Genomic DNA, 26094 nt, shown 5'->3' with positions numbered 1-26094 from the left:
ATTGTTGGTGTATCCCCCTTTTTAATACTGTAAATTTTTACACTCATTTTTTTTTTCCTATTTAGATAAATTAGTTATTATTATTGTTATCCAGATCGTCCATATGCTTAACACATGTACTAGAAATAATTTAGTTTGATGCAAACATTTGATCTACACAGGGTTACAGGGTGTCCTCTAAATCTTAATGCAGCCTTTATTTCATCAATCGGTCGCCGTAGAGGTATGGTTCCAATTTAAAAAATGCTCAAAATGTGTTCAAAAATCACCCTGTACAAGTTTTGAGAGTGAAAATACTGTGTGTCACAAAATAAAAAAAAATCTAAATTTTTATATGTCCTCTAACTTCAAAAAAATTAGAAGGTTATTGCCCTGTCTTTTCTGAACCCAACAAAAAAATCTCATGTTTTTAGTGAAATATTTTCTAAGCTATTTCAATTTAAAAAAACAGGAAAAATTGGAAAAGAAAGCAGCATAAACTAACAGACAAAGCTTCTTTCTTTTATTTATGCTATTGTTTAACAACTTTTCTCCTATTTTTTTTAATTCAAATGTCTCAGTGAATATTGCAGTTAAAAACATGGGAATTTTTTTTTGTTTGGCTCAGAAAAGACAGGGCAATAACTTTATAATTATATAGAAGTTAGGCGACATGGTACTAGTATAAAAATTAAAATATTTTATTTTGTGACACACTGTATTTTCCACTCTCAAAAATGACACAGGGGGATTTTTGGACACATTTTGAGCATTTTTAAAATTGGAACCATATTTCTACGACGACCGATTGATAAGATAAAGGATGCATTAGCACTCACAGGACACCCTGTGTATAGTAACGCCATAATTTTTTCTTAGTATGTATGCTTTGATTTGTGTAATGACTCCCCGCATATTTCAGGATCGGACTCGAAGTCAGATGTTGGAGGACATAGTCACAAACTTGCAGAATTACGTAGAAACAGGCCAAATACCGAAACCTTATAGGTGAGTGTAATCAAAGATTCCCATTTGACACAATCATTCTTATTCTGTGGAATTTTAGAAGTTTGCTTTCATGGAATATTTTATTTTGATTATTGTTAACATTTTATTGTTGTCTGCCTTGTCATTTTCTATGTTTTGCTTTGACATTTATAGCGATAGCACATTAACCCTTTTCCTGATGGATTTTGGGCAAAAGAATTTCGATGATATACAGTTTAGGTTGACAGTATAAATCTTAAAAAATCATTTCTTCTTTTATATATGTGGAAAAATATGGGAAAAGGTTAGAGTGATGGGAGTCTTCTATTGTTATACTGGCTAACAATCGCATTTCAAGCGTCTTCTTTCAATTCTTTTATATAAATTACTGCTCATAGTAAATTTTTTTCTCTTCAATCCTATTTCTCATTAGAGAATAAAGGGGGAAAGATTAGATAAATTGAGAAAAAAAATATTTTTTTCTCAAATCTCTCCCTTTGTTACTCAAAAAAAGGAGGAACACTAAAATACATTCTTTTCGATTCGATAAACACGAGTACACTCGTTCACGTCAGCGAACCGATTAAAAATATTCTACAAATTTGTTCTTGGCTGAGATGGTGGTGTAACTTGGTTGTTTACCCGGCAAATTATTCGTGCATTTTTTTAATCGGAACGGAATCGAACTGATGGTTCTCATATCCTGTGCAACTATATTGCTAGGTATATGACATAATTTATTTTTTCTTTTATTGTTTTATTTTTTTTATTTTTTTTATTTTGGGGGGGGGGGGGTAGGAAGACATGTAGGCACTGCAGTTTTAGATATTGTTCTTATATTACTATTTTCTTACATTTTGTTTGCATTTATTAGGATTCTATTATTTTAACTTTTAATCCCCGATTGGCTGTATATGCACGCTTTTAAGTGTTTTCGGACATCGCTCATAGTATTTTGACTTGTTATAAGAACTGACCGGTAAAAAATATTTTTCGGTATTAGGTAAATGATTTTTGATAGGTTGATTTTAAAGTCATGAGTCATGGTAGCAGTATGTGCCCCGAGTTAAACTGAGCTTATAGTCATGTTAGCTATATCCCTTGTCCATACAGGACATAAATTCAAGTTAACATGACTATAAGCTCAATAGTCATGTAGTCATGTCAACAATATCCCTGGCCCATGCATAAATTCAAGTTGCATGTACAAACGATTTTTTTAATTAAGAAAGTTCATGTAACGAAGTTTCTTATTTCTTCTTCTGTTATATATTCGTATCATATAATCAGAATATTTTTCTTCAGAGTTCTTGCTATTCTTAACTCATTAAAAATCAATTTTCGTTTGAGCGCTTCAATTCCGGTTTTAAAATTATGAATTTCAATTTTTTCAGCTCTTCCCCAATTCAAATTTTGCATATTTTTATATATATCCATAAAAAAAAGTTCAGTAGCAAATATCTATTTTTTTAATTATTTTTAATTATTTGTGATTAAGATTAGTAAATGGATTATTTGGTTTCTTGTATAACCATCACTATTTTTTAATACGGCCGAAACGTAGATTCTTCAGGAAAAAAACATCATTTTTGTATTTTCCTTTAGAACAAACCTTAGATTATTATTTTTTCATTTCAACAACATTCCAAAGGATTTTTTGCCATTAATTTGGTTTTTAAAATCTCCCAAGCTGACTTCACGGAAAATCACACCATATTGACATGGTGTGACTTTCTACATAACCTATTATATTTCAAACACGTACTTTATATGGTATTTATTTTTTTTGCATACTAAGTACACACATTATATTCATTTTTCTTATTTACTCAAGTTAATATTTATGAATTTAAGTCAAAATCATAAAAATACTGAAATTCCAGCTTCCTAAAATAGGCTACTCTAATCGTGTATTTCTAGATTTTAAGCACCAATTGCATGTTGGACGTGTTACGATTGCGCCTGTAAAACGTTTTACTTGATTCACTGCAATTATAGTCATGTTACCACAAAACAAACTTCCAGGCGTTCGTGAGACGGGTGTGTCAGCTTATCGCGTGATACGGTAATGTCCCTGGATACGTTAATTTGAGGGAAATTTTCATTACAGTTTACACAAGTTGCTTTCATTATTATCCGTATTTTACGAATGAGAAAGCTATTCATAATAACAGTTTGTTAAGGGAAATAACTTAAATGACTTCATGAATAGGCCTGGTCCGATATAACGAGTACGGGCAAAGAAAGAATATTTAAAAAAAAATGAAAAAGCTAGAAATTTAGTTAAAGGGAAAAGAATGGGGAAGAAGTTGCAAAAAGAGGAAGAGGGGCAGAAATTTGGAGAAGAGAAGAGAAACTAAAATTTGAAAAAAAGGGAAAGAGGGCAGAAATTTCCAAAAGGGGGAGAGAGCAGAAATTTCAAAAAGGAAACAGACAGAAATTAAGAAAAAAGGGTAGGGGTTAGAAATTCATAAAAGGCAAGAAATGGGGCAGAAGTTTACAAAAACGAGGGATTGCCAAATAGTTATTATTAAAAATGCAGAAAATACCCGATTATAGTAAATCGAAAATTATGAAATTTCGCTGTAATATCAGCAAAATTCTTCCAAAATACGTCTTTCTTTCTATCCCATCAAGAACTGGACTTAAAGGATTATTATCACTTATCATCGCACACATGGTCCTCGAAAACATTACTATGAGATACTTCTAACAAAGGATAGACACTGAAAATTCACATTTTCCGCCCCTCCTTTTCATATTTGTAGGCCTTTGATCACATGGGATTGAAAGGAACTATATTAGCGGGTAGTTTTTGTATGGTCCATAAAGGTATGACATTGAGCAATGATATACAATAATGAAAAATATTTGTTGTTTGAAAATAATATTTCGCACAATTGTTATTTGTGCGAAAAACGTCTTTGAGCATCAACCGCTGTGAGACCAGTAATCAATTTCACGACTGGAGATAGTCCTGTTCATTCTCTAATATTGCAGCAAAATGATCATCGGCCATTATAATATAATTATCATTTACATCCTTACAGGAAAAAATTCAAGTTCGCTAATAACGGGAAGTCCGTTATAACGACAATTTTACCAGTACTTGTGAGCTTTTATTATATAACGGACTTTTACTGTATATCTCTTTATCTGTTTTGATGCATTGAATGTGTGCTCATTCTCACCCTGTTTCTGTCTATATCCCAAGCATTCCATCCAGCGGTAAAACACAATTGCTTGATTTTCTTTGTATAATCAAGTGAATTATTTCTGACAGGCGAGGTTCGTGGCGACCAATAGGTCATATGAGAGCTTCGAGTCCGCTGCTGGACAGCGTACGGGACACTTTCGAAGGTTTCGAACAACTTGCAAAGGATTTTGGCAGGGCTTTCCAAGAAAGCAGACATCTGTGTGACGTCATATTCAATGTTGGTCAAGGTGGGTATTATTTTTCAAATGAAAACCCTTCTACCGGAAAATCAGTTTCACCATGACCCATATTCTCTAGGAGTATCCAGTTTATATCCCCCCCCCCCATGAGACAGAGAGGGGATCATGGATGGTCTGGGGAGGGGGAATCACAATTCCAGACTTTGTTTCTAAAGAGAGTTTGTTCAGTAGCAGTTTATATATGTTATTTTATGGCATAAGCTTATTATATTTTGAGACAAAATTTAGTAGATTTATGTCGGTTTTCCAACTTCGAGGGAGCAACATGAACCGGTCTCCCATTTGATAAATAGAGTAGGTAGACCTACAACATCATACTTACATAACATGAAAATCCGAGCATTTACCATCTTCACTTCAAAATAGGAAGAAACACGGTAGCACCCGCAGAACACGAAATAATCACAACTCTGACAACATAAACACATTAGGGGGGGGGGAGCACACATAACATACACTCAGAACATACATTCCGGCATGTACCGATTCGTTAGAAATTCCTTGGAGGAGTTTGTACTTGGTGCATGTATGGTTAAATAGTAGTAATAATATTTGATTTCATCTGATTAATGTTTTTCATTCCTAAAAGGTCTAGATAAATGTCAACCTCGGTTAGGACGATAGCTAGTTTAAAACAACGAAATTGTGTGGAATCTTTGATATCGTTATGACAGAGTTTGACTGTATATATAAAAAGTACTCTCATATTTTACTACACGCTCCACTACCCTTTCTTAAGTCGGATTACACTAAAGTTTAATAAAAGGTCTTTTGCAAAACTTGAAGAAAAAACTACCAATAAAAGCGTTGGTTACATCCTAGTGAATGTAATCGATATGCATTTTTCAAGTTTTATAAAAGAACTTTTACAAAACTTTTATAGCGTAATCCTGGCCTTATACGATTTCAGATGTTTGTTAAGCCGTTTTGATAGACTAACCTTCGATATACTGTGCGTATGTAACTATACAGAGACGAAAACTTTTCGTAATGACAGCACTTACTTCGTATAACCTTCTCTCGAACTAGTACTAACGAAAGGAATTAGCTATAATTAGCTCTTCGTAAATGCATGTAAATTACGAAACTTTATGTGATTTAGAGGTTATCTTGCAGATAGTCGTTGAGATACATTATAGAGAGAGAGAGAGAAATCATTCCTAAGCATTTCATAAAGACTGCAAAACAGGGATTTAAGGTTAATATCTGATGACAGCTGTTGTGCTTATGCAATAATTTACTAATTAAACTTGAAAATGTTTTGACTAAGCATCAAAGCATTTGTCATCGTTGATGTTAATGGGGACATCTCTGAGTATTAAATGGCGCCCAGAAATCTAAATGAGGAGTGAAATCTTGCTTAGATGTTTCCGTTAAATAGCATTGCCAAGAGTACTCGGTTAATTCATTGAAAAAAAAAATTCTTAAGAGCTTTGTTTAATGCTTTTTTTTGCTTATCATTTACAACGGTGATATACCTAACTTTGACCTGGCAACTTAACTTTCAAAACGACATACATCACTTGGAAACAGTGAAATAATGGAACAGGTGGTACGTACAATGGGCAGGCCTAGAATTTTGAATACATGGATTTATAAAATTTATTACAGTTTTACTAGCAGATGCTAGCACACTCGTTTCATTTCACTACTTCATGTTAGATGCGGTTGCCAGGTGTCCTACTTTAAGAGCACATGTCTTCCTTTTTGATATCATTTCAAGCGTCCTCCTATGTTTCGGGTAATTCGCTCTTTTATCCTCCTTTTCAGATGTGTTTCCGGAACTATATTCCTTTTTTTTCCTAGAAATTTTTCTCCCACTTTGAAACATATAACTTCATTCACATGAGTGCTTTGGTAGTTTTCATCTATTGACTAATAGCCGTCAAAATTTCCAGATTTTTTTTTTTTGCGGTCCTGTTTCAGTCGGCAAAAATTATTGTTGTGGCCGGTTTTATCCGTCAGAATAGTGGCTTCATCTGTTGTGAAAATTGGGGAAAGTGACGTCACTAAGGGTGCGCGCAGACGTCCTCTCTCACTTTTCAAATCTAGTAACCCTATTGTGAGATCATTTGAAAATAATTTTTTTGCAGCGGGAGGCCTCAAACGCTGCATCATAAGCCAGACGACCATTTCAAATCTATCGCAATGTGATTTGACTCATGTCTGCCCAGAACAATTCTCCCGAACTCCCAAAAAATTCATGTTCCCCGAATTTTGATCGGGATGGCAAAATAAACCCTAGTTTTTGGGTAAAGATTATTCCTAAAGAAATTACCCGAAAAAAATGTCCGTTGCATTTTTTCACCCAAAATGACGCACATGTGTAAAGTAAATTGCTGCTATTGCACCAAACTAAGAAATTATTTATTTTGACGAGAATAACGACAAAAACTTCGACCACTGTCATTTCAGAGATTAGCGTAATTCTGGATGGCTATATGTACTGTTATGGTCCGATTTTTTTTAATCTAATTTTTGTTGGCGTGATTTTGATTTAAGTGTGAGAATGACAGGAAATAAGCCTTAATGTTTGGCTATAATTGGTGACTTGTTTTTTCCAAAGGGAGAAATCCCTACAATTTAACTTTTATTGATTAAAATCGCTACTTTTTTTCAAAAGATCCTTTTCATATTTATCTGCGTACGGTTTTTGTACGGAATTCGGATGATCCACGTGTGAATCAGTCTTCTCTTTCTCCAAAATTGGCTACTAGTTAGTTTAAAAAAAAAAAAATTTATATCGAGACTGTGGTGTCATCTATTAATCAAAATTGTAAATAATTTCCCAAACCTGTGTGTTTGAAATTCCAGGTATGCCATTTAAACAAATTACTTGTTTCATCTTTCTGTGCATCACTGTTTCGAAATCAAATAATTTCTGAAACACCATGTATGAATAACTTTCATAACAAGTTCCGTATAATTAATAATCGCAAGTTCCATCAATGAAGTTGAATCTGTGTGCCTCAAGTAACTAGAGTAGTTTAATTTGGACATTATATAACACAATAAAAATTTACGTCCGTCCAATATTCAGTATGAGAAAAAATCTGAAGTATAGATAGCCTATAAATTCGTAAATACTGCAGTTCAAAAATTTTATAAAAATTGATATATTTAAATGCGATTTGCGAAAAGTTATTCTCCCGAAGGGGTTTTTTTTTGTAGAAATAAATTTTAGTTAAATTTTTTTGGTAATAAAGGGTACTGCACGAAGGCAAGTCACTGAAAATATGCAAATCAGAGTTTTATAAAATGCAGAGTGTACATTAACAGTCCATTTCTAAATTTTTCTGTTACTGGGATTTATGTAAGGTTTTCATTGTGTGATGTTGATTATTGGCAGATAAAGCACTATTGGGGTGAAGTTGTTTTACCGCAGCTACGAATCATCGGCTGAAGCTTTACGACTCAGACCAGCACCTCCTAGAGGTAGAAGGCCTCTCTGTTTGCCATAAACGTCATTTAGACTACCTAGCAAGTTTGCCACATTTTGGAACACAGCATATCCTATTTCGTTTCTTCTTATTTTGGCGGACAACCTTCCTGATTGGCTCACAAATACCACATAGTGATTGGATGTGGGGCATAGAAATCGCCAATTCTGAGCACAATCATTTCTTTTCCTAACAACAATGATACTGGTACGAGCAGGGAATTTTTTTCCCCTGAATATTCGGAGAGAAAATATGGACTACTTACTGACGTACTGCGGACTGCAGTCTACGGAGGCGTTCTATCTCTAGGAGGTGCTGCTCAGACACAGAAGAGATTGAAAAAAGTCTGGAAGTCTGTTATTTTTGTTTTCGCGCAGCGCTCTCTATCAACAGAAATGTGAACTAAGTTTTCCCCACACCAGAAAAAATACCGTTTCGTGAAAATAACTTTTCCGCAAACTGCATTCAAATATACCAATTCATTCAATTGTTATGCATTTTTAAACTATTTAAGAACTTATGGGACATCCTATACGTACATTTTGCTACAAATTGCTTATTTGGTTTAAGCCAATAAATTGCTTTCAGTTTATTCATCCATAGACGTAACTGGGAACGTTGTGGTAATAAAAAACACAGCAGCACCCCATTTTACATCATTCACTGATAGTCACTGTCAATAAAAAACTTAAATGCAAAGTGCACTTAAGAATAGAATTTTCTTCTCTTTCTTTTTTTTTTAGAAACAAATTTATTCTTTGCCATCGAAAAAAAATTACTATTACAAATATATTCGATGTTGCTGCTGCTGCTTTTAAAGGGACCAAGATCCAAAAGGCGACATAAATTGGATTTATTTTATAAGATAACCTCATTTATTATTTGATAAGATATAGAAATTAGGTTATTCTGACGAAATAGGTGTGAAAATGTCAGGCTTCTCGTGTGCTTAGAAGTGCATATGATATAATTGATGTTGTTATCTTCACAGGCAAAGAAAAAACGAGAATCTATGCAGTCAGAGCAATTTTGGGAGTGCGCAGCAGGTATGCAAATTGCTTTTTAAGTGCTATGTCTTTTGCATTATCGGAAATCGTTTTTTATCGGAAAATATATACTAATATATTGATGGATAGCTGGAAATAACCCAGACTCTTATGCGTCGGTCGTCTTTCATTTTTCTTTAATGGCCAAATAGCACGGGAAGTTCTAGCTATCCATCAAACGCTAGCTGTGGAGGCCTGCCTATATCTAATTTACTGGTTGCTGAAAATGGATAAACTTTTTTTAGTGTAATTTAATTTTATAATATCTACCTCACTTCCAGGGTGTTTCTTGAGATGCTGTACGGTTTCACGACGGGATATGGTTCGTGTCTTGCACCTCCAGAATCCGAAGAAGAAAGGAGAGGCAGCATCGCGAGCACAGCTAAATCAAGCCAGTTTTTGCAGGTTGGAAAACTTACATACAGGGACGCCGGAAAAGGCCAAAGAGATGCAATAGTTTAAGAATGGGAAGGGGCAGAAAGTCGAAAAAGCTTTGGGCAAAGAAAGAATATTTAAAAAAAAAGGAAAAAGCTAGAAATTTAGTTAAGGGGAAAAGAATGGGGAAGAAGTTGCAAAAAGAGGAAGAGGGGCAGAAATTTGGAGAAGAGAAGCGAAACTAAAATTTGAAAAAAGGGGAAGAGGGCAGAAATTTCAAAAAGGGGGAGAGGGCAGAAATTTCAAAAAAGGGGAGAGAGCAGAAATTTCAAAAAGGAAACAGACAGAAATTAAGAAAAAAGGGTAGGGGTTAGAAATTCATGAAAGGCAAGAAATGGGGCAGAAGTTTACAAAAAGAAAGAGAGGCAGAAATTCATAAAGGCAAAAAATCGAACCGAAATTCAGAAAAGGCAAGGAATTAGACAGAAATTCAGAAAAGGCAAGGAATTAGACAGAAATTCAAAAGGCAAGGAATCGGCCGGGAATTCGGAAAACACAAGGAAATAAGCTTAAATTTAGAAAAGTCAAGAATAAGGCGGAAATTTGAAAAAGGGGAAAAGGGACAGAAATTCAGAAAAAGACGGGGTTCAAAATTCATAAAGGGGGCAGGAATTTAGAAAAAGGGAAGAGGGACAGAAATTTTAAAAAAAGACAAAGAATGAGGCGAAAATTCGGGGAAAGGTGAGAAATGGAGCAAATTTACAAAAGGGAAGAAAGGCAGAAATTTAGAAAAGATAAACAATGACGCTGAATTTCAAAAAAGAGGATACCCGGTTCGTCCTAGTCAGAAAACTCTCCTGACACAGGGGTACAACAAAAAAACGGCGACTTGACCGCAGCAAAAAATTGCTACCGCAGGGAGTCCCCCATCGAGGGGTTAGCGCACCAACCTCTCGACGAGTATAAAAAACAAGCCTGCCGTTCGGAATCGGCAATAAATTGTAGGTCCCGGTCTAATTAGCCCTCGTGTGCAGAAAATGACCGTGGTGCGACAAAAATGATCAAATGATCAAAAAAGAGCAGGAAGGGTAGAAATTCAGCAGAGAGATCATTTGATCGTTTTTGTCGCACCACGGTAATTTTCTGCACACGAGGGCTAATTGGACCGGGACCTAAAATTTATTGCCAATTCCGAACGACAGCCTTTTTTTATACTCATCGAGAGGTTGGTGCGCTAACCCCTCGATGGGGGACTGGATCCCTACGGTAGCAATTTTTTCTGCGGTCATGTCGCCGTTTCTGTTGTACCCCTGTGTCAAGAAAATTTCTGAGAAGGACGACCCTGGTATCGAACTCGCGACACCTCTAAACATCCTTTGGTAGTTCAGGCGAGTATCTCATCGACCTGGGCTAACGCACCCCCAAATTCAGCAGAGGGACCAGAAGTTTAGTAATGGGTATTTGTCAGAATAACTCCAACATAATGACATGTTGTTTTTTTTTATCAAGTTCTTAAAAACATAGACATGGCATGATACATGTCAAAACGATTCAGAATAATTGGGTAGGTGATAGAAAACTGAAATCACAATCGTAACCTCCTTTCCCCAATTTCAGAAAAAACCTGGGCAATTTCCTTTTCGTATCTCTGGTTCCGGCGTCTCTCACAACATATAACTACCATATGCATAATTATTTCGGAATTAATCGATTAATGATTTTTATTGTGTACGTATCATGAAATCTAATCGTTTCTTTTTTTTTATAATCAGGTTCCAGATGCGTACGAGACGACGCGGCCGAAAACGCCACAATCTAGTCCGACAGTGTTCAGGTACTTCTCGCGTTTAGGAAATTGGGCAGGATGGGGCATGGGCAGCAGGTCCAAGTTGAACCAGGAAGCGGCGAAACTTAAACGATGGCAGAGTGAGTTTGATTGTAAGTGTTCGATGTGGTCTCACTGTTTTTGATTTTGCGATTAATATTTGATTTCAACAAGTTTTGAGTTCCAAACCGCTTTTATATTAAGTTCCGATTTAACACGTGCACTTTTTATTTTGGAATGTCGATTTATTATCCTTTTATTTGATAGACAAAACTATTTTTCGTTTCTCATCCACTCATCATCAAACAAAAAGTATTTTGATATTCCTGTTTTTGTGCATTTTTCTTCTCATACACGCCACTGATCATATTTTCACGTGGTGGCTCAACCTGGTGGTGATAGTATATAATAGATTTTTCCAAATTTTTTTTAAAATTCATGAAAAAAATATTTTTGCACCAGTTTTATTTTTGAAAATTTAGTAACTAAAATTATGTTATATTAATTTTTATTTTTAAAGAGGAATATTTACCTTTTGCTCAAATTTTAAATTCATTTAATATATATATTCAAATTTATTGATAAATAATAATTTTTTCTCAAACTTTTTTGTAGCTAAAATACAACCTACTGTAAATAGGTGGGTCAAGATATATAGAAAATGAACAAAATAAGTCACAAGTAGGGCAAATTTAGCATTTGGATTTTTTTTTTGGGGCATATATGTCCCGTTAGTAATCAAAGGATTAATTTTGGTCTGATCTGGTTAATGGTAATAACCAAGACTATTTCAAGAAAAAATATTGTTGAACAATATTTGCAATGGAACATCGTATTCATGGTATCAGTATTGGATATGGTGAAAATGATGCGTATCTAATTTCTACATGAATAAATGGGGCACCATAAAACTGAGGAAATTGGAGGCGGACCATATTCAAATTACATCAGTTATACTCATTTCTAAATCAAGTACAGCGTGGGTCCATCACCACTATGGAAAATTTACAATCGTTTTTGTCTCTGCGAATTATACAGGAAGTCCTTGTGTATCAAAGTGTTGTGTGTCAAGTTAGTGTCGCCATCTCTATTTCAAGTTATGAGTGAATTGTGATTGTATATTCGTACCTTTGTACGATCAGTTGCTCTTTGTAGCGATGCTTTTTTTAACTGGAAGATCGGCTGGAATCCGCGCTCAGAAGTTGGAAACCAAGGTACTAATCACTGAATAATCAAACACCTTTGGTTCTTGATCTTAAGAGCACCCCTAAACCTTTCTGACCTAATTTGATTCAAATTTGAACCACCAAGGTTTTTCGGCTTTCACAATCATACTTCAGAGAGGATGATGCCAATTAGTATTGTATGTTGCAGGTCCATTCTTTACTGATAAATTGCAGTGGTTTACTGTTTCATCGCGATCGGTTGCATGAGCTCAACTTCATTTTCTTTGTTTATTGTGTATCTGAATCGCACCAATGTTGATTTTTATTTCTCAAAGAATGGTACACATGAAATATATTTATGAATTTAAAATGGAATATGAATACTTGCCTGCGAAATTCTCAATGAGATGCCAATTGGAATCATTTCATAATTTCAAGACTGAAATGCATTTTTCGGAAAAATATTTGATATTCATGTTTTATTCGACTTAAAGACGAAATTAATTGATAGAAAAAAAAATTTCAATTGACAAAAAAGATTCAGGTCAGAAAAGGTTAATGCTTTCTTTTCCCTGAGCTCTCTCAAGTTTAAATCGGAATTCGGTCCCGTAGTTTATTCTCCATGTTTTCCCGACCTTTATCCACTTCGACAGTAGTAAGAACTGTATTTCCCATAGATGTGATTAGCATACGATGTTTGTTCAAAAAGTATTCCGCCCATAATTTTTCCGTACTTAAACTAATGAAGCTAGGGAGGTGTGGTTTGATTCGCGTATTTAGGTTATCCTAATACACATACGTGAATTTTTATCTGCCTGCAGAAGCTGCCAATCCACCTATGAATGAGGAAGTGTTAGTGAGCACTGTTGCATTTTCTTTTTCGACAAAATGGCAGGAAAAACTTGAACAACGTTACTGCATTTAATTTTGCGTGAAGCTTGGTGATTCCAGAGTGGGAACAATTCACAAGGTTCAAGAGACCTTTGGAGATGAAGAAATTGACACCACACCGAGATTACGGAGTGGTACAATCACTTTAAAAATGGCCGCACATCAATTGAAAGTGAAGCACGTTCTGGTAGACCCTCAACATAAAGAAATGAGATCGGTTTTGAATAAGTGAGGACTTTGGTGATGCAGGATTATCGAATCACGATCACAGAACTTGCAGACGAGGTAAAAATTCGCATTGTACCCACTCATTTCAACTGACGATTTGGTCTGGAAGAGATGCAATGTGAAAGGCATGCCGACTACTTCACCAAACACCAACTCTGGCCATATCGCTATATTACAATTTACTGCCATTAGTGAGATGGGTTGGAAGTGAAGGCGCTGTCTATCGGTGGTCGCCTCGAGTTCGTTAGGGAAAATATCTTATCTAATATATTAGATAAGATAATGTTATGTCATGACAATGACAATGTAATGACAATTATTGTAATGACAATGTCCCTTGGGTTTGAACCCGGGACCCAGACAACAACCTTCACGATGGTAGACATCGTGTATCTTACCACCATGCCGCTCGGGCACAGGTATGCTGACTGTCTTCTATGACTCTAATAGCTTGGTTCATCATGAGTGTGCACCGCACGGCACAGCCATCACCAATGAGTACTTCCAACAGTTTCTGCGTCGCAATTGGCAGCTCCATCACTATTAATGCTTCAAGTTTTTCCAGCCGTTTTGCCAAAAACGAAAATGCGACGCGCTCACTTACACTTCTTCACTCATTGCCAGCATAGGCGTAAATAGACTTGGAAGTCTGGGGGGGGGGCGAGCATGGTCGTTACTTCTGGGGGAGGGCACGATGATGATGATGATGTCAATTCATATATGCTTATATACATTAGATCAGTCAACTTCACCTTTGACGTTGGGGGGGCACATCTCCGCCATGATTGCCAGTCTTCCGATGACTGCATCTTCTGCAGGCAGGGAAAAGTTCAAGCATACGCACTGGGATTGCCTACATACGTGAACCAAACCACGTCTCCCTACTTTCATTGTTCACGCATGAAAAATAATTGTCGAATACTTTTTGAATGAACCTCGTGTAGGGAAGTGAAGTAAGCGTGCGAAACATATATTTGTAGACTCCAATGGAAGATATTGGAAGAGAAACACTACCAGCGAAATTAACACCACTCCAGCAGTTTTCGAAAAAGTGAGAACCACGCAGGCAATCCTCAATCGCCATCATGCTCTGTGTTACAATGAACAGCATTTCGAATCGTTCTCTGTTGAAAATGGAATTGTACAACTCATCAATGAGGTGAGTCTCATTTTTTTTCGACTGTTGAAGAATAAGCATCGGTAATCGTTATTGGCACTGAGAGTGGTTCTATTGCAAATGTTGTTCGCCACAACGTACACCATCACCGCTGAAATGTTTACGATCACCCTGTACGTATCCAGCTGATATAACGCAAATTTTTATTGACCTAATAAATGTACCCTCCCCCCTCATATAATTTAATTTATCTAGTAGAGTATATAATGGTACAAAAGATGTTATTGATCTATAATTCCAGTATAAACTAATCTAATTAATTTTTTTTTTTGTCATTTATAGCCAGGTTAAAATTTCTCAATGTACACTATATATTAGTCCGACGCTAGTAACTCGATGCATCATTTATCCGATTAAACGCACATTTCGATTGAGCACAGTAATTTTGTTCGCCTACGAATTTTTTACATAATTTTTTTACTAGACGTTTTGCATTTTCACTGGTGTGGCTACACAACTTTTTTTGCATCAGGTATTTTTTCATGCAAAAAATTTTTTTTTGATTCATTGATTTTTTATTTTGAATACTTTTTACTGCTTTTGAAGATTTTTATGAATTTTCCTGTTCACATATTACACTGGTTATTATGCCTGAAACGATATTTAATTTATTTTTTTTCTCTATGTATTTTATGGTATGTGTGTATGAGATGTGTGCATGCACAGCAATTGTTTGCATGAGGTGTCGTCGTAAGCATGGAGAAAATATGGACAGGTGTGTCATCGGTATAAAAATGTATGTGAATAGTGTGTGTTACAATGGTTCACTCGGATGTCTTCTTTCAATATTGACATTGAAAAAATAATTTCAACTTTTCAAATGCTCTTTCGATCGTTATATAAGGCTGAATAAGTCGATATTCTTTAGATTTTTAGATCCCATAATTTCTATTTTCATTTCAATGATAACCAACACCAACCAACTACACCAATACTCCGACATCCGTCGGAGTTGCACCATAGAAATACGCATGTTAGGTTGCCTTGATACAGTTTTCTGGTACCTAAGCAACATCAGTATCTCCATGTGAGGTGGGCCTGACAATAAGGCGGTCGTCCACTGGAAGCTACAACACGCGGCAGGCTACGCGAACGACAACAATCGACATTGAGTCAGACCACAAGGAGCATTTGACGACGTGCACTGAAAGAAGGGTTTTATACACGATACTGAATTAGCGCGACTGTTCTATCACACTATTTTGCATCCACGAACGGCAGTTATTAAATTTTCAGCTTTCATCCTCACACGTGGAAAGAAGGGTAGGTAAACTCGTCTGCAGGAGAAGAAAGACCGAAGGAGCGAAAAAAACGGAGCGCTGCCCGGAAAAGAGTAAACAACCATACTACGCGTGTGCATATAATACAAGTTGTGAAAATCCCATTCCAAGTGACTACATCGCGCTTGTCTGCTGTTGTCGCTCGCTCAAAATCGCTTACAGTGGAAAACCAGACACTTCCCCAAGTTAATATTCTCAAGAAACCTCTAACGTATAGGGGATAATTCATCAATTAAGCCATCCACGGCCCATTTCAAAGTCTTTTAACTCAGTGAATTCTCTTCAAAAAATTTGCGTCGTAAAATGCCTACTGTGAACAACAGACAGGTAGCGTCTAAGAGTCTTTGCATAAGGCAGCCAAAGAAACACTTTTCCACACTGTGTTGGATTCAAAATTCTCTCATTCTGATGTCCGTTCATCCAACCACGTCCAATTTCTAGTACGGATCATTTTAACCCTCTTTAATTGGCAAACATTGAAATAGGCATTGAAAAAAATTTTGACGAGTTATATATAGAGTAAAAGAGATGTTTTAAATGTTATTACATGGAGAAAAAAATTTGTGTTAGTATTTTAAAAAAAAATGCTGGTTGTTGCCTGTACGCAACATTGCCAACTCAGTAGCAATATAAATAAAAACGAAATTAATATTGCCTAAAAGCAATATTGCCAAACTAGTAGTAATATACAAAAACGAAAAGAATGTTGCCTTTAAGCAAAATTGACAAAATAAGAAGAAACAACATGAAACATAAATAAAAATTCAAATTTTTTTGGACGTGGAAAAAATATACTCTGAGTACTTCCAGAGAATTTAAATATAATAAGGTACACATTTTTTGAAAAATTTACTGCTTGATGTGAAAAGCTTTGAAATAGTTCCTATGTGGCAAAAAGCATTAAACCCTTTTACGCAAATTTGAGCAAAACACAGTTGAGTACCTATTTTACATCGTCCCCTTGATCCATGTTCACTCCAGTGGTCATATGAATCATATATCGATTGTCCTGCATAGGGAGTGGGTGGTAACTTCTTCTTAGGTTGTTGTTCCAGGTCCAAAGATTGCCTACGGTTTCTTTTTTCTTGCTAACATTTATAAGATATTAATTAATACGTAATTATGCACTCTTTCGAATTTTTTGACTCACGGTTTGTTTCTTTGCATTCACGTCGATTGCCAAGTGCATTGTATACATATTGCATTCATTTATAGTGCATAAATCTATAGGTTACACAGAATACGGGTAAATCTAGTATACTCTTTCATTTACAAGATTAAAGTGTAATTTGAATATTGCTGAGCAGTTTTGCCTTCACTGCAATAGAAATTTCAGATGAGTTTGCAAAAGTGTGGATGAGTTGTGTAGCTTCACCCACTCAAATGTTCTGGCATTCTCCTGCTCTTGCTTTGCTTTTGTGCTCTTTGTCAGTACACATGTCCGTCAGGAACTATTGCATCACTTTCCGAACTGTAAAATAATTATTTACTTCCTGATGAAAAAATCTAAAGCTTATAGTTTTGGTAGTTCTACACACACGTACCTTGTTTCCCCGAAAATAAGCCCGAGTTAAAATTGTCAATCAGACGCATTTAGTACGTCGTTGCAACACAGGACGGATGTATTGAACCATACAAAATGATGATTTTATTGTTATTTATTATCAAACAAAAATGTTAATGAACGATTTCATTCAAATTAATACAGTAAAACCTCTCTTTCGTGAATACCGGCGGGACCAGAAAATTCATCCGTGAAACAGTGGTGACTGCATCTAAGGGGTGTTCATCAAGATGGGGTTTTACAGCACTTAAAATAAATTATAACATGAACTATAATTAAATTGTCGTTAATACCCAATCAGGCATCGTTGGACGAGAAATGAACACCTACGTAAACAGATAAATTTGAGACTTAGACTTTTATCAAAGCAAAATGAAAAACATTTCTGGAGAAAGTACGACACCCAGGCTCTGTCGGTAGAAGGAACGTAAGCACTTCGACCCCCCAGGGGGAACCCTGACATCTCTGGCAAAACCAGAATTTATTTATATGTCAAAGATTACACATACAGTGCATCGTATTTAAAATTATGTAAATCGAAGAATCAATTGAAAGTCAAAGTGTGTGTGTGTGTGAAACGGGCACCAATAATAAACAATCATAGGAAATTATATAAAACGACACAATCGCAAAAGGCACAATCAGAAGTTTGATCAATCAAGGATTGTATGACAGAAAGGAGGAGCACCCCCATCCCGCTCGGGCAGTTCAATCCACCCAGTCTAATTCATTCTTGAGCACTGTTGAAGATCTTGAACATTTCTTCGGGGCTTCATTAGATTACGGATTCATCCTGTTAATCGCTTGCTAACAGTGATTTACTGCGACGGCGTTTCTAACAATAAATAAAAAAGCAATACATGACGCATTTTTGGCTACCTAATGAATGCAGTTGTCATTAGTAAACAACGGGATTTTTCAGGACGCTCCTAATATAAGCCTTACCCCGAAAATAAGCCCTAGAACATTTTTGGAGCAAAAAATTAATATAAGACCGGGTCGTATTTTCGGGTAAACACGGTAGCATAAAAGCACACCTTAACACGTTCCGGCATACACCAATTCATTAGAAATTTCTCAGAGGAATGTTCACGAGTTAAATAGTAGTAGTAGTATTATAAAAGCACTTCTTTGTAAATTTTTTTTCCGGTTCAAAATTTGGACAAACATTTTTTCTTCGAAGTGTCTTAGGGCAGTATTCACCGACATGATTTAAACTATAGTCACAATTTTTTGATGAGATCGACACGGATTGGTTAAATTCAGGTTTTTAACCAATCCATATTCATCTCTTATCCAAAAATTGTGACTATAGTTTAAACCATGTCGGTGAATACGGCTCTTAACAGCCTGCATTAGAAGCATGTTAAATCACTATCATTGTTAAATTTATAAAACATTTTTTAGTAATTTAACACGTGACAGCGACAAAAAATATTGTAAAAGTTGCTTCATCGTTGCAATACGACCTGTCTATCATGCTTATAATTGGGAATGTTGTCTACAGGCAGCATATAAATTACATAGTTTGGAATAGTAGCAAAAAAATATTATTTTTTGTTTTAAAAAACGAACTTATATCATTGTTTAACAATACACATTAATATTTCTCCTCCACACGTGATATTTCACTTCAAAAATCTAAGGGTTCACAATCGTTCTCGTTTGCCATTCTCAAAAAGTAGAAGGCACGTGTACTTTTGTGCCATCTGCTGGCGACTATAGAAACTTCACGCTTAGTTCACAAGTGAAAATCAAACATTTAGGAGTTGCTTAGAAGCCTCAATGCTGAAACTAACTAAAAGTATAAAATATTTTTGCTTGAAAATATAAGATAACTATGGTGCTTGATAACAACACTGCCAAGTAAAAGGGCTAATATTCATTTAAGACATTTTAACTTAGAAAAATTTTCAGTAATGAAATGGTTGTGCCCAACCTATTTTTTCTATGTAAATGTGTGTATTTCTTTCAGAGATATGCTTCTGTAACTTGAATTATTTGTTATCTGGAAGGGAGTAACGCCGTGTTGTTGTGTATGATAAAATGTTTACTCGTGTGCTTGCTGTACATGTAAAATGTATTATATCACTGCAATGTTGCATATCGTGTATGCATGTACTTCGTATGACCATTTGTGTGATATATTGCATAACTGTATGTCCGTGAATTGCATGGTTACATTGAAAATGTTTACATGAACTTTTGGTTGGAAGGGAAAATAGCATAAACGGGAAAATAGTTTCAAGACTACAGAGAAGAGTTTTCATACAGGCCTATGAAAATAATTACACACAATGGTTACTTTTTTTCCCAAAGAAAGAAACATTTCTTAGTGGCTTACACGTCTAGAGAACCTTTTTCATTCTTCGGTATTTCAGCATTCGCTGAAGGCCAAACCTTTAACTTTTTATAGTTTAATTTTAAACCTTAAATTTTTTTTTATTTATTGAATTCCATAGGTAATGTAATAGCGGTGGAGATGCCCCAGATCTGTTTAAAAACACCATTTTCAAATTTTTTATCATAAATTTACATCGATTTATCTTTGTCTTTTTTTGCTGATACACTAACGAGTATAGAACTAATTTATGACCTCCGTGAGAAAATTATGGGGATGGGTTTTGCAATTCAACATTTCTCGGTCTAAAAGCCCTAGTCTAAAACTCTAGAAATTTCTTCAAAAGTTATACGGGATCCTCTTTCAACGCGGCTTCTATACGAAGCATATTTTGATTACAGCTGGGCCCCGGAATGCTTAGCTTGGTCACCCGATTAGCATTCTTCTATTACACTGATTTGCCTTAATCTTCTAGGCTTGTTCTGCCTTCACGAAATTCAGCAAATAAATGAAAAGCTACTTTTTTGTCATTTACAAGAATCCGGGAATTCAGTAGATTTCTAAAATACTAAAATAAAAGCTATATTGTGCTACAGAAAATTTGGTGACCCTAATATCTCCGAAAGAAGTCTAGAATTGAGAATTACTTTTATATTCAGCTCTTGTTAACATGGAATTTATGCCACTGGTGCTTAGAAAGATAGAAGAGGTTCTATAGAATAGCCCTGGGTGCGAGGGGGGAAATATTCCCCCGTACACACATTATACTGTTAGAGAGAAAAAAATGGACAATATTTTTTTCCTTCTTGTTTTCCTGTGACTGGAAGGATGAAATTTTCCTTTTGCTCTTCATGATACAAATACAACGCCACAACAGGCAAATTGCCCAACGAGGTGGCTGACTTAAGAACATCATGGATCCCCGAGCCATTTTTTGGAGGCCCTACCTACTACTATTACACCACACATGTGCCCCGCCCACACACCCCCCCCCCGAAACCCCCCAACGAATCGCTACATGCGGGAATGTGCGTGTACGTGTAGTGAAACCTGACGTGAAGTTTTGTTGTTTCTCTGTAATGCTTGTTATGTGTAGTGCTGCCATCTGCCACTAGTTTTTCTAACTATGAGTGAAGTGAGATATAGATGGCTTTTTTCTCAGCCGGAGATATCAAGGAAACAGTTATTTTCCGGATATTATGCTGAGGTGAGCTCGGAAAGAAAAGTCATCACGTCTCCGCCGGGACTCGAACCCAGGCCCTCTTGCATACCGGGCAAGCATGCTACCATCCACACCACTGGAGACACATGACTCTGTCTCTTTTTTCTCAGCCGAGAAAAAAGCCATCTATATCTCTCTAAACCGTCCCACCCGGGGGCCATTTCCTGAAGTTAAGAGAGGCTACTAATGCCTCTACTTCAGCGCCTCACGACACAGTGCGTGAAATTTGGAAGGCAGATTCATGTGTCTCCAGTGGTGTAGATGGTAGCATGCTTGCCCGGTATGCAAGAGGGCCTGGGTTCGAGTCCCGGCGGAGACGTGATGACTTTTCTTTCCGAGCTCACCTCAGCATAATATCCGGAAAATAACTGTTTCCTTGATATGAGTGAAGTGGAATGATTTATTGTTGTAGGACTGTTGCTCTCTGGCTCGCATTTGCGCCTTGAAGTTGGGAACCACAGAAAACCAACTTCAGCCGACCACCACTGTGGGGTTCGAACCCGGATCCTCGCATCGCGAGTCCGTCACTATAACCATTCGACCACCACAGCGGCAAAAGTGTAATTATTTGGAGGTGGATGATGCGAGTAAGGTTGCAATATTTTGGCGACTTCTGTAGTAGGGTAATGCACGTATCCCTCCAATAAGTCGGTGGTGGCCCTCGTTTCCATCGTGAAAGTTGTTTGTTTTCGCGTGTGCCATCAATCCTCTCATTTTTGAGGTGGCGTTTTGGGGCACCCTGCATATAAAAAAACCGTTCAAGGCTATTTTTTTAGCTGAATTCTCACAAAATATAAATGAACAAAATAAGTTAGTATTGGGTTCGCGGGAGTTTTTCCTCGTAATGGAAGTTTCAGAGAGTGACACACATACGTATAATACGGGCAGATCACATTTTGTGTGTAGTTATCGAGCATACAAGTAAAAAAAGACCCAAAAAAAATGTTCATTCACATAAAGACGATAATCGATCACTGGTACCTTCAAAAAAAACATGATCCTGAGGTAAGGGTCAAAAAACACAACATCAACGGGAGGAAAAAAAACTATCAACTGCTCACTGGTGATTCCCTTTCATCCATTCTTCGTCGTAGAAACTAGAGCTGACATCAATGGAAAATAACCAACACCGCTCCTTTTGTATGCGGATCACGAACGAATGTCACGCCATGTTGTTGATAGGTGGCGGGGAACCGAGTCCTCGATCGATTTTCCGCCTTGTTTCAATGAGTTATTATATCGAGTGAAAATGAAAATATTCTTTCCTTGGAGGAAACCGTGAACGACATCATATCGCAGTCACTGAAAAAGAAAACAATCAAGGGAGGTATAATGGAAGCGATTGCCATTTAACGAAGCAAAACTTTTCACGAGAATGAAAATCAGCAGGAAATTATGATAGAAGTAGGCTCATGGAGAAGGCTAACTTAGGACGAAATGGAAAATAAATTTCTAAGGATGAATATTAACCATTTTGAATATCAGTGAACATGTAAACTGTCTGGCCACTTTCCTCGAATAAACTTCTGCTGCAAACAAATTGTCCCGTATTGCGAATTTGAACAAAGCATCGAGCACCAAATACTGAGGGAAAACGTTCAGTCCTCAAATCATGTCATGCTACATCAGCGTTTCACAACCTTTGGATCGCGGATCAGAGGCGGTCCGTGACGATGTCATAGCTGATCCACAAGCACATACAGATCTGATAATTTAATGGTAAAAAAATGAGTTTTATTGAGAAAAAATACGGGTATAAATGGGATCTTAAATACCCTAAAATAAGGAACATCCCTAATTTTCACCAAAAAAGTTACTTTAAGTCGGCAAAATCTCCAATTTTTGTTGAAATTGCTGAAAAAATAACATTAGTAGAGGAAATGAAGGACTACTGGAAAGAGCGATTTGAAAATGTAGTGCACAAAAAAAAAACTTTGATCCTAACAAATATGTGAGATGAATATCTCTCTTTCTCTTTACAGCCATAATTATTTAATATAATTTATAAGCTTTGAAAACTTTCTTTATTCACGATCTAGTAAAAATCACAAATTTAAATAAGCAGTTTTGACAGGGCAAATGGTGTGTAAAAAGTCGGAACAAACAAAAATACAAAAACGAGACATGAGTGGTCTGTCGAATTGTTTCAAACATTTTACTGGTCCTAGGATTCATAAAGGTGAGAAACGCTGCTCTACAGCATTTCATTAAACATTCATTTTAAGATGATTGTTGACTATGAATGTCCATCATATTGAGTTTTGTTTCAAACAAAATTACTTGCAGTTGAATGAAGTGCATAATTTTCAGCAAGTCTGAATCACCATAAACGGATGCATAGACGAGAAATAGAAATGAAACACTCAATCTCTTCAAAAATATTTAGAAAGCATCTTGATTTTCTATTACACAGTGCAGGATGTCTCAGAAAATACTCCCTAACTTTGAAATGGCATAACTTTTGGATACAGATCAAAAGACGAAACAAGTAAGTGCTTGTTCATTTATAAGCAGACCCTGGAGTTTCAATACGCCGCGGCGTATTGGCGAAACTAACTTCGGCTAATAAATGGCGCTGCAGTCCTTTAAACACTCTCATCGTGAGGATCCGGGTTCGAACGCACGTTGACGAAGAGTGGTGGTCGGCTAAACTTGGATTTCTGCAATTTTGCAACTTCATGCCGTGAATGTGAGCCGGTTCCCCATTCAAAAAAGTCTCTCCGCAGAAAGCAGGTAGACCTACAAAATGGTACTGACACAACATGTCGCCCATACACTTCGAAAACACATTCTGGCACGCATCAATTCATTAGATATTCCGTAAGTCCTTTAAACAGTGTTTGATATTGTCCTTTGCAAACATGGGTCAAATCACATTGCGATGGATTTAAAAAAGGTTGTCTTCACTAGAAACGACATGACAAGAGAGGAGAATGGAGTTTTAAGTCACGTTCTTGTTTTCATATAAATAGCGTATGCCTTCAGATGAGCTATTCAAGCTTATACAACATTTGAGAACCCTCGCTGTAAACAATGAACTTCAAATGGCCTGGCTCCCCAGAAAAAAATTTACGAAATATCCATCTTCTAGTTAAAGTTTTAATTAATTTTACAAGAGCCGGTGTATCTGAAATTCAACGCCTGCCCATCAAACATACTACCTGTTCCATGTTTCTAACTATCACTGTTTCCAAGGTATGTCGTTTCAAAGTTACGAAGTCCTTTTGGAAATACCCCACGACGTTTTCAATAATGCCCTATTGAATTTAATTCATAAAAAATTATGGGGTAGTCGAAAATCGCTAGAGACTATCTTCTTAAATCGATTCATTGGGTTTTACACTGAATTCATTTCATTCGGATAGGAAAGAGAGGCATGTGAGTGTTTGTTTCACCGAGTTAGAGGAAAGACCACTTCATCAATAATAAGTACTATAAATATGCATATCGGACATGTCTGTTCAACTTTGATTTCAGGTAAAGAGAAAGAGAAGGAAAGGAGACAATCAGTCGCGGCGGCTGAAGTCACTCTGAGTATGTGCGCTGATGCGGGAAAAGTCGACAGGACCAAACTCAGCCAGACAGAGGTAAGTAACCAACAAGTTATTAATTACGTTTCCTAACATCCGAATGAGTGAGACGAATGTAACGCAGATGTAATATTCACAATCAAGTGACCGATAGATATGACACGTGTTTCCGGCAGATTGCGACATTAACGTTTTGAATTTTGCTTCTCGTTCCAGTTCACTATCATTGAGTTTGACAGTGATACCTTTATGATATTGCTAGAGTACCTTCAGAGTGGCTCGTGTCCGTTGACTTGCGAAACTGTGCCGGGTCTCATATGCGCAGCGGAACATTATGATCTTCCAGAATTGCTTCAGGCCTGTTTCCACCATGCGAAACAGCACTTAAGGCTTTCGGTGGTAAGTGGGGGTTGAAAATTAAAACTTCAAACACCATTTTTAAACTCTTAAAGTTCATTTATTTGAGTTCCTTTTTATAGAGATAAGGCCGGTCATGTTCACTGGAAGCGACAACATATGACAAGCTACGCGAGCGACAATAGCCGACATTGAGTACGACGACACAAAGGGCGTCTGACGTCGTCCACTAAAAGCGACCTTTATACGCTACTTAGTTCGCAACTGCACTCCGTGCAGACGAGTGTGGTTTGTTAAACAATCTTCAGGGAATATTAAAAAACTAAAACTTTTGAGAAAATTTATTAATTAAATTTATTTATTTATTAAAGTCCATACTTAATGCCACAAACTCGGAGAAGGCGTTCTTGATGTAAATAAATGAATAATCACAATTTAATCGATTACTACTTACCATCACAAACCATGAACGGCAATTGTCAAATTTTTCAGCTTCCATGTTCACAAAGGACAGGAGGGAGAGAAACCAAAGTGAGGAGGAAAAAGTAAACAACCATACTGCGCCTACGCAGATATGGCAAGTGGCGTACGATCCCGTTTAAATCGGAAATTTTTCTCGTCTTTCGCAGGAAATCACTAGATGAAGATCGCTGCTAATGGACGAGGTTGTCATACTTTCTGTGCAATGGGGTCATTCTTGCGAATGCAGGCATCTGCGCACGACTTGTTTATCGCTTCCAGTGGACGACTGGCTTAATGGTGTCAGCACGCTGTGTGCAGTATTTGATCCTGAGTATCCGGACCCTTCAATGTTTTACATGCCCATAAAACAGAAATTAATAAAGGCTGGGTCCACCTTTTTGTTTACCTTTAAAAATATGTGTCTACTTTTAAATATCACAGCTGCTACTCCCTTAATCGGGCTTTTCCGCCAATTCTCGAATGTCTGAATCTACACCTGGCTCACAGCTGTGGCGTTCCGATTCATCCCAAAAGTGCGCAATAGTATTTCATTCTGAGCTCTGGGCATACTAGTCTGATATCTGAATATTCGTTCCAAAAAACCAGTTGCAATGTTGTATGTTGCACGAGTACTGAGGCTGGTGCCTGATCACGTTGAAACGAAAACAAGCTCCTCGTTAAATTGTTGCTACAGTTTGGGAAGAGCAGAGTTGTCCATTAAGTCACAAAATGGCACTGTGGTCAAGCACTGATATCTTTTTTATTAAT

At 36.6% G+C, this 26094-nt stretch overlaps 1 protein-coding gene and 1 non-coding gene across 2 annotated transcripts in view; both read left to right on the top strand.

The window, feature by feature from the left end:
• Positions 1–26094, top strand: part of LOC149089607 (uncharacterized) — a 60353-nt gene that overhangs the window by 28562 nt on the left and 5697 nt on the right. The window contains exons 9-15 of the mRNA XM_089254728.1: positions 902–987; positions 4250–4410; positions 8854–8908; positions 9190–9313; positions 11056–11221; positions 24455–24564; positions 24724–24906. Coding sequence (XP_089110854.1) covers positions 902–987; positions 4250–4410; positions 8854–8908; positions 9190–9313; positions 11056–11221; positions 24455–24564; positions 24724–24906 — 885 coding nt within the window. The remainder of the gene's footprint in view (positions 1–901; positions 988–4249; positions 4411–8853; positions 8909–9189; positions 9314–11055; positions 11222–24454; positions 24565–24723; positions 24907–26094) is intronic.
• TRNAT-GGU (transfer RNA threonine (anticodon GGU)) lies at positions 21223–21296 on the top strand. Its single transcript has one exon. It is a non-coding gene; the product is annotated as a tRNA-Thr (tRNA).

The sequence above is a fragment of the Pholcus phalangioides genome, unplaced genomic scaffold (genome assembly GCF_987345545.1).
Source record: "Pholcus phalangioides strain wild (caught in Gottingen) unplaced genomic scaffold, Ppha-v1.0 ptg000001l_1, whole genome shotgun sequence".
Taxonomy (NCBI): Eukaryota; Metazoa; Arthropoda; class Arachnida; order Araneae; family Pholcidae; genus Pholcus; species Pholcus phalangioides.
This window is presented reverse-complemented; position numbering and strand designations above follow the sequence as displayed.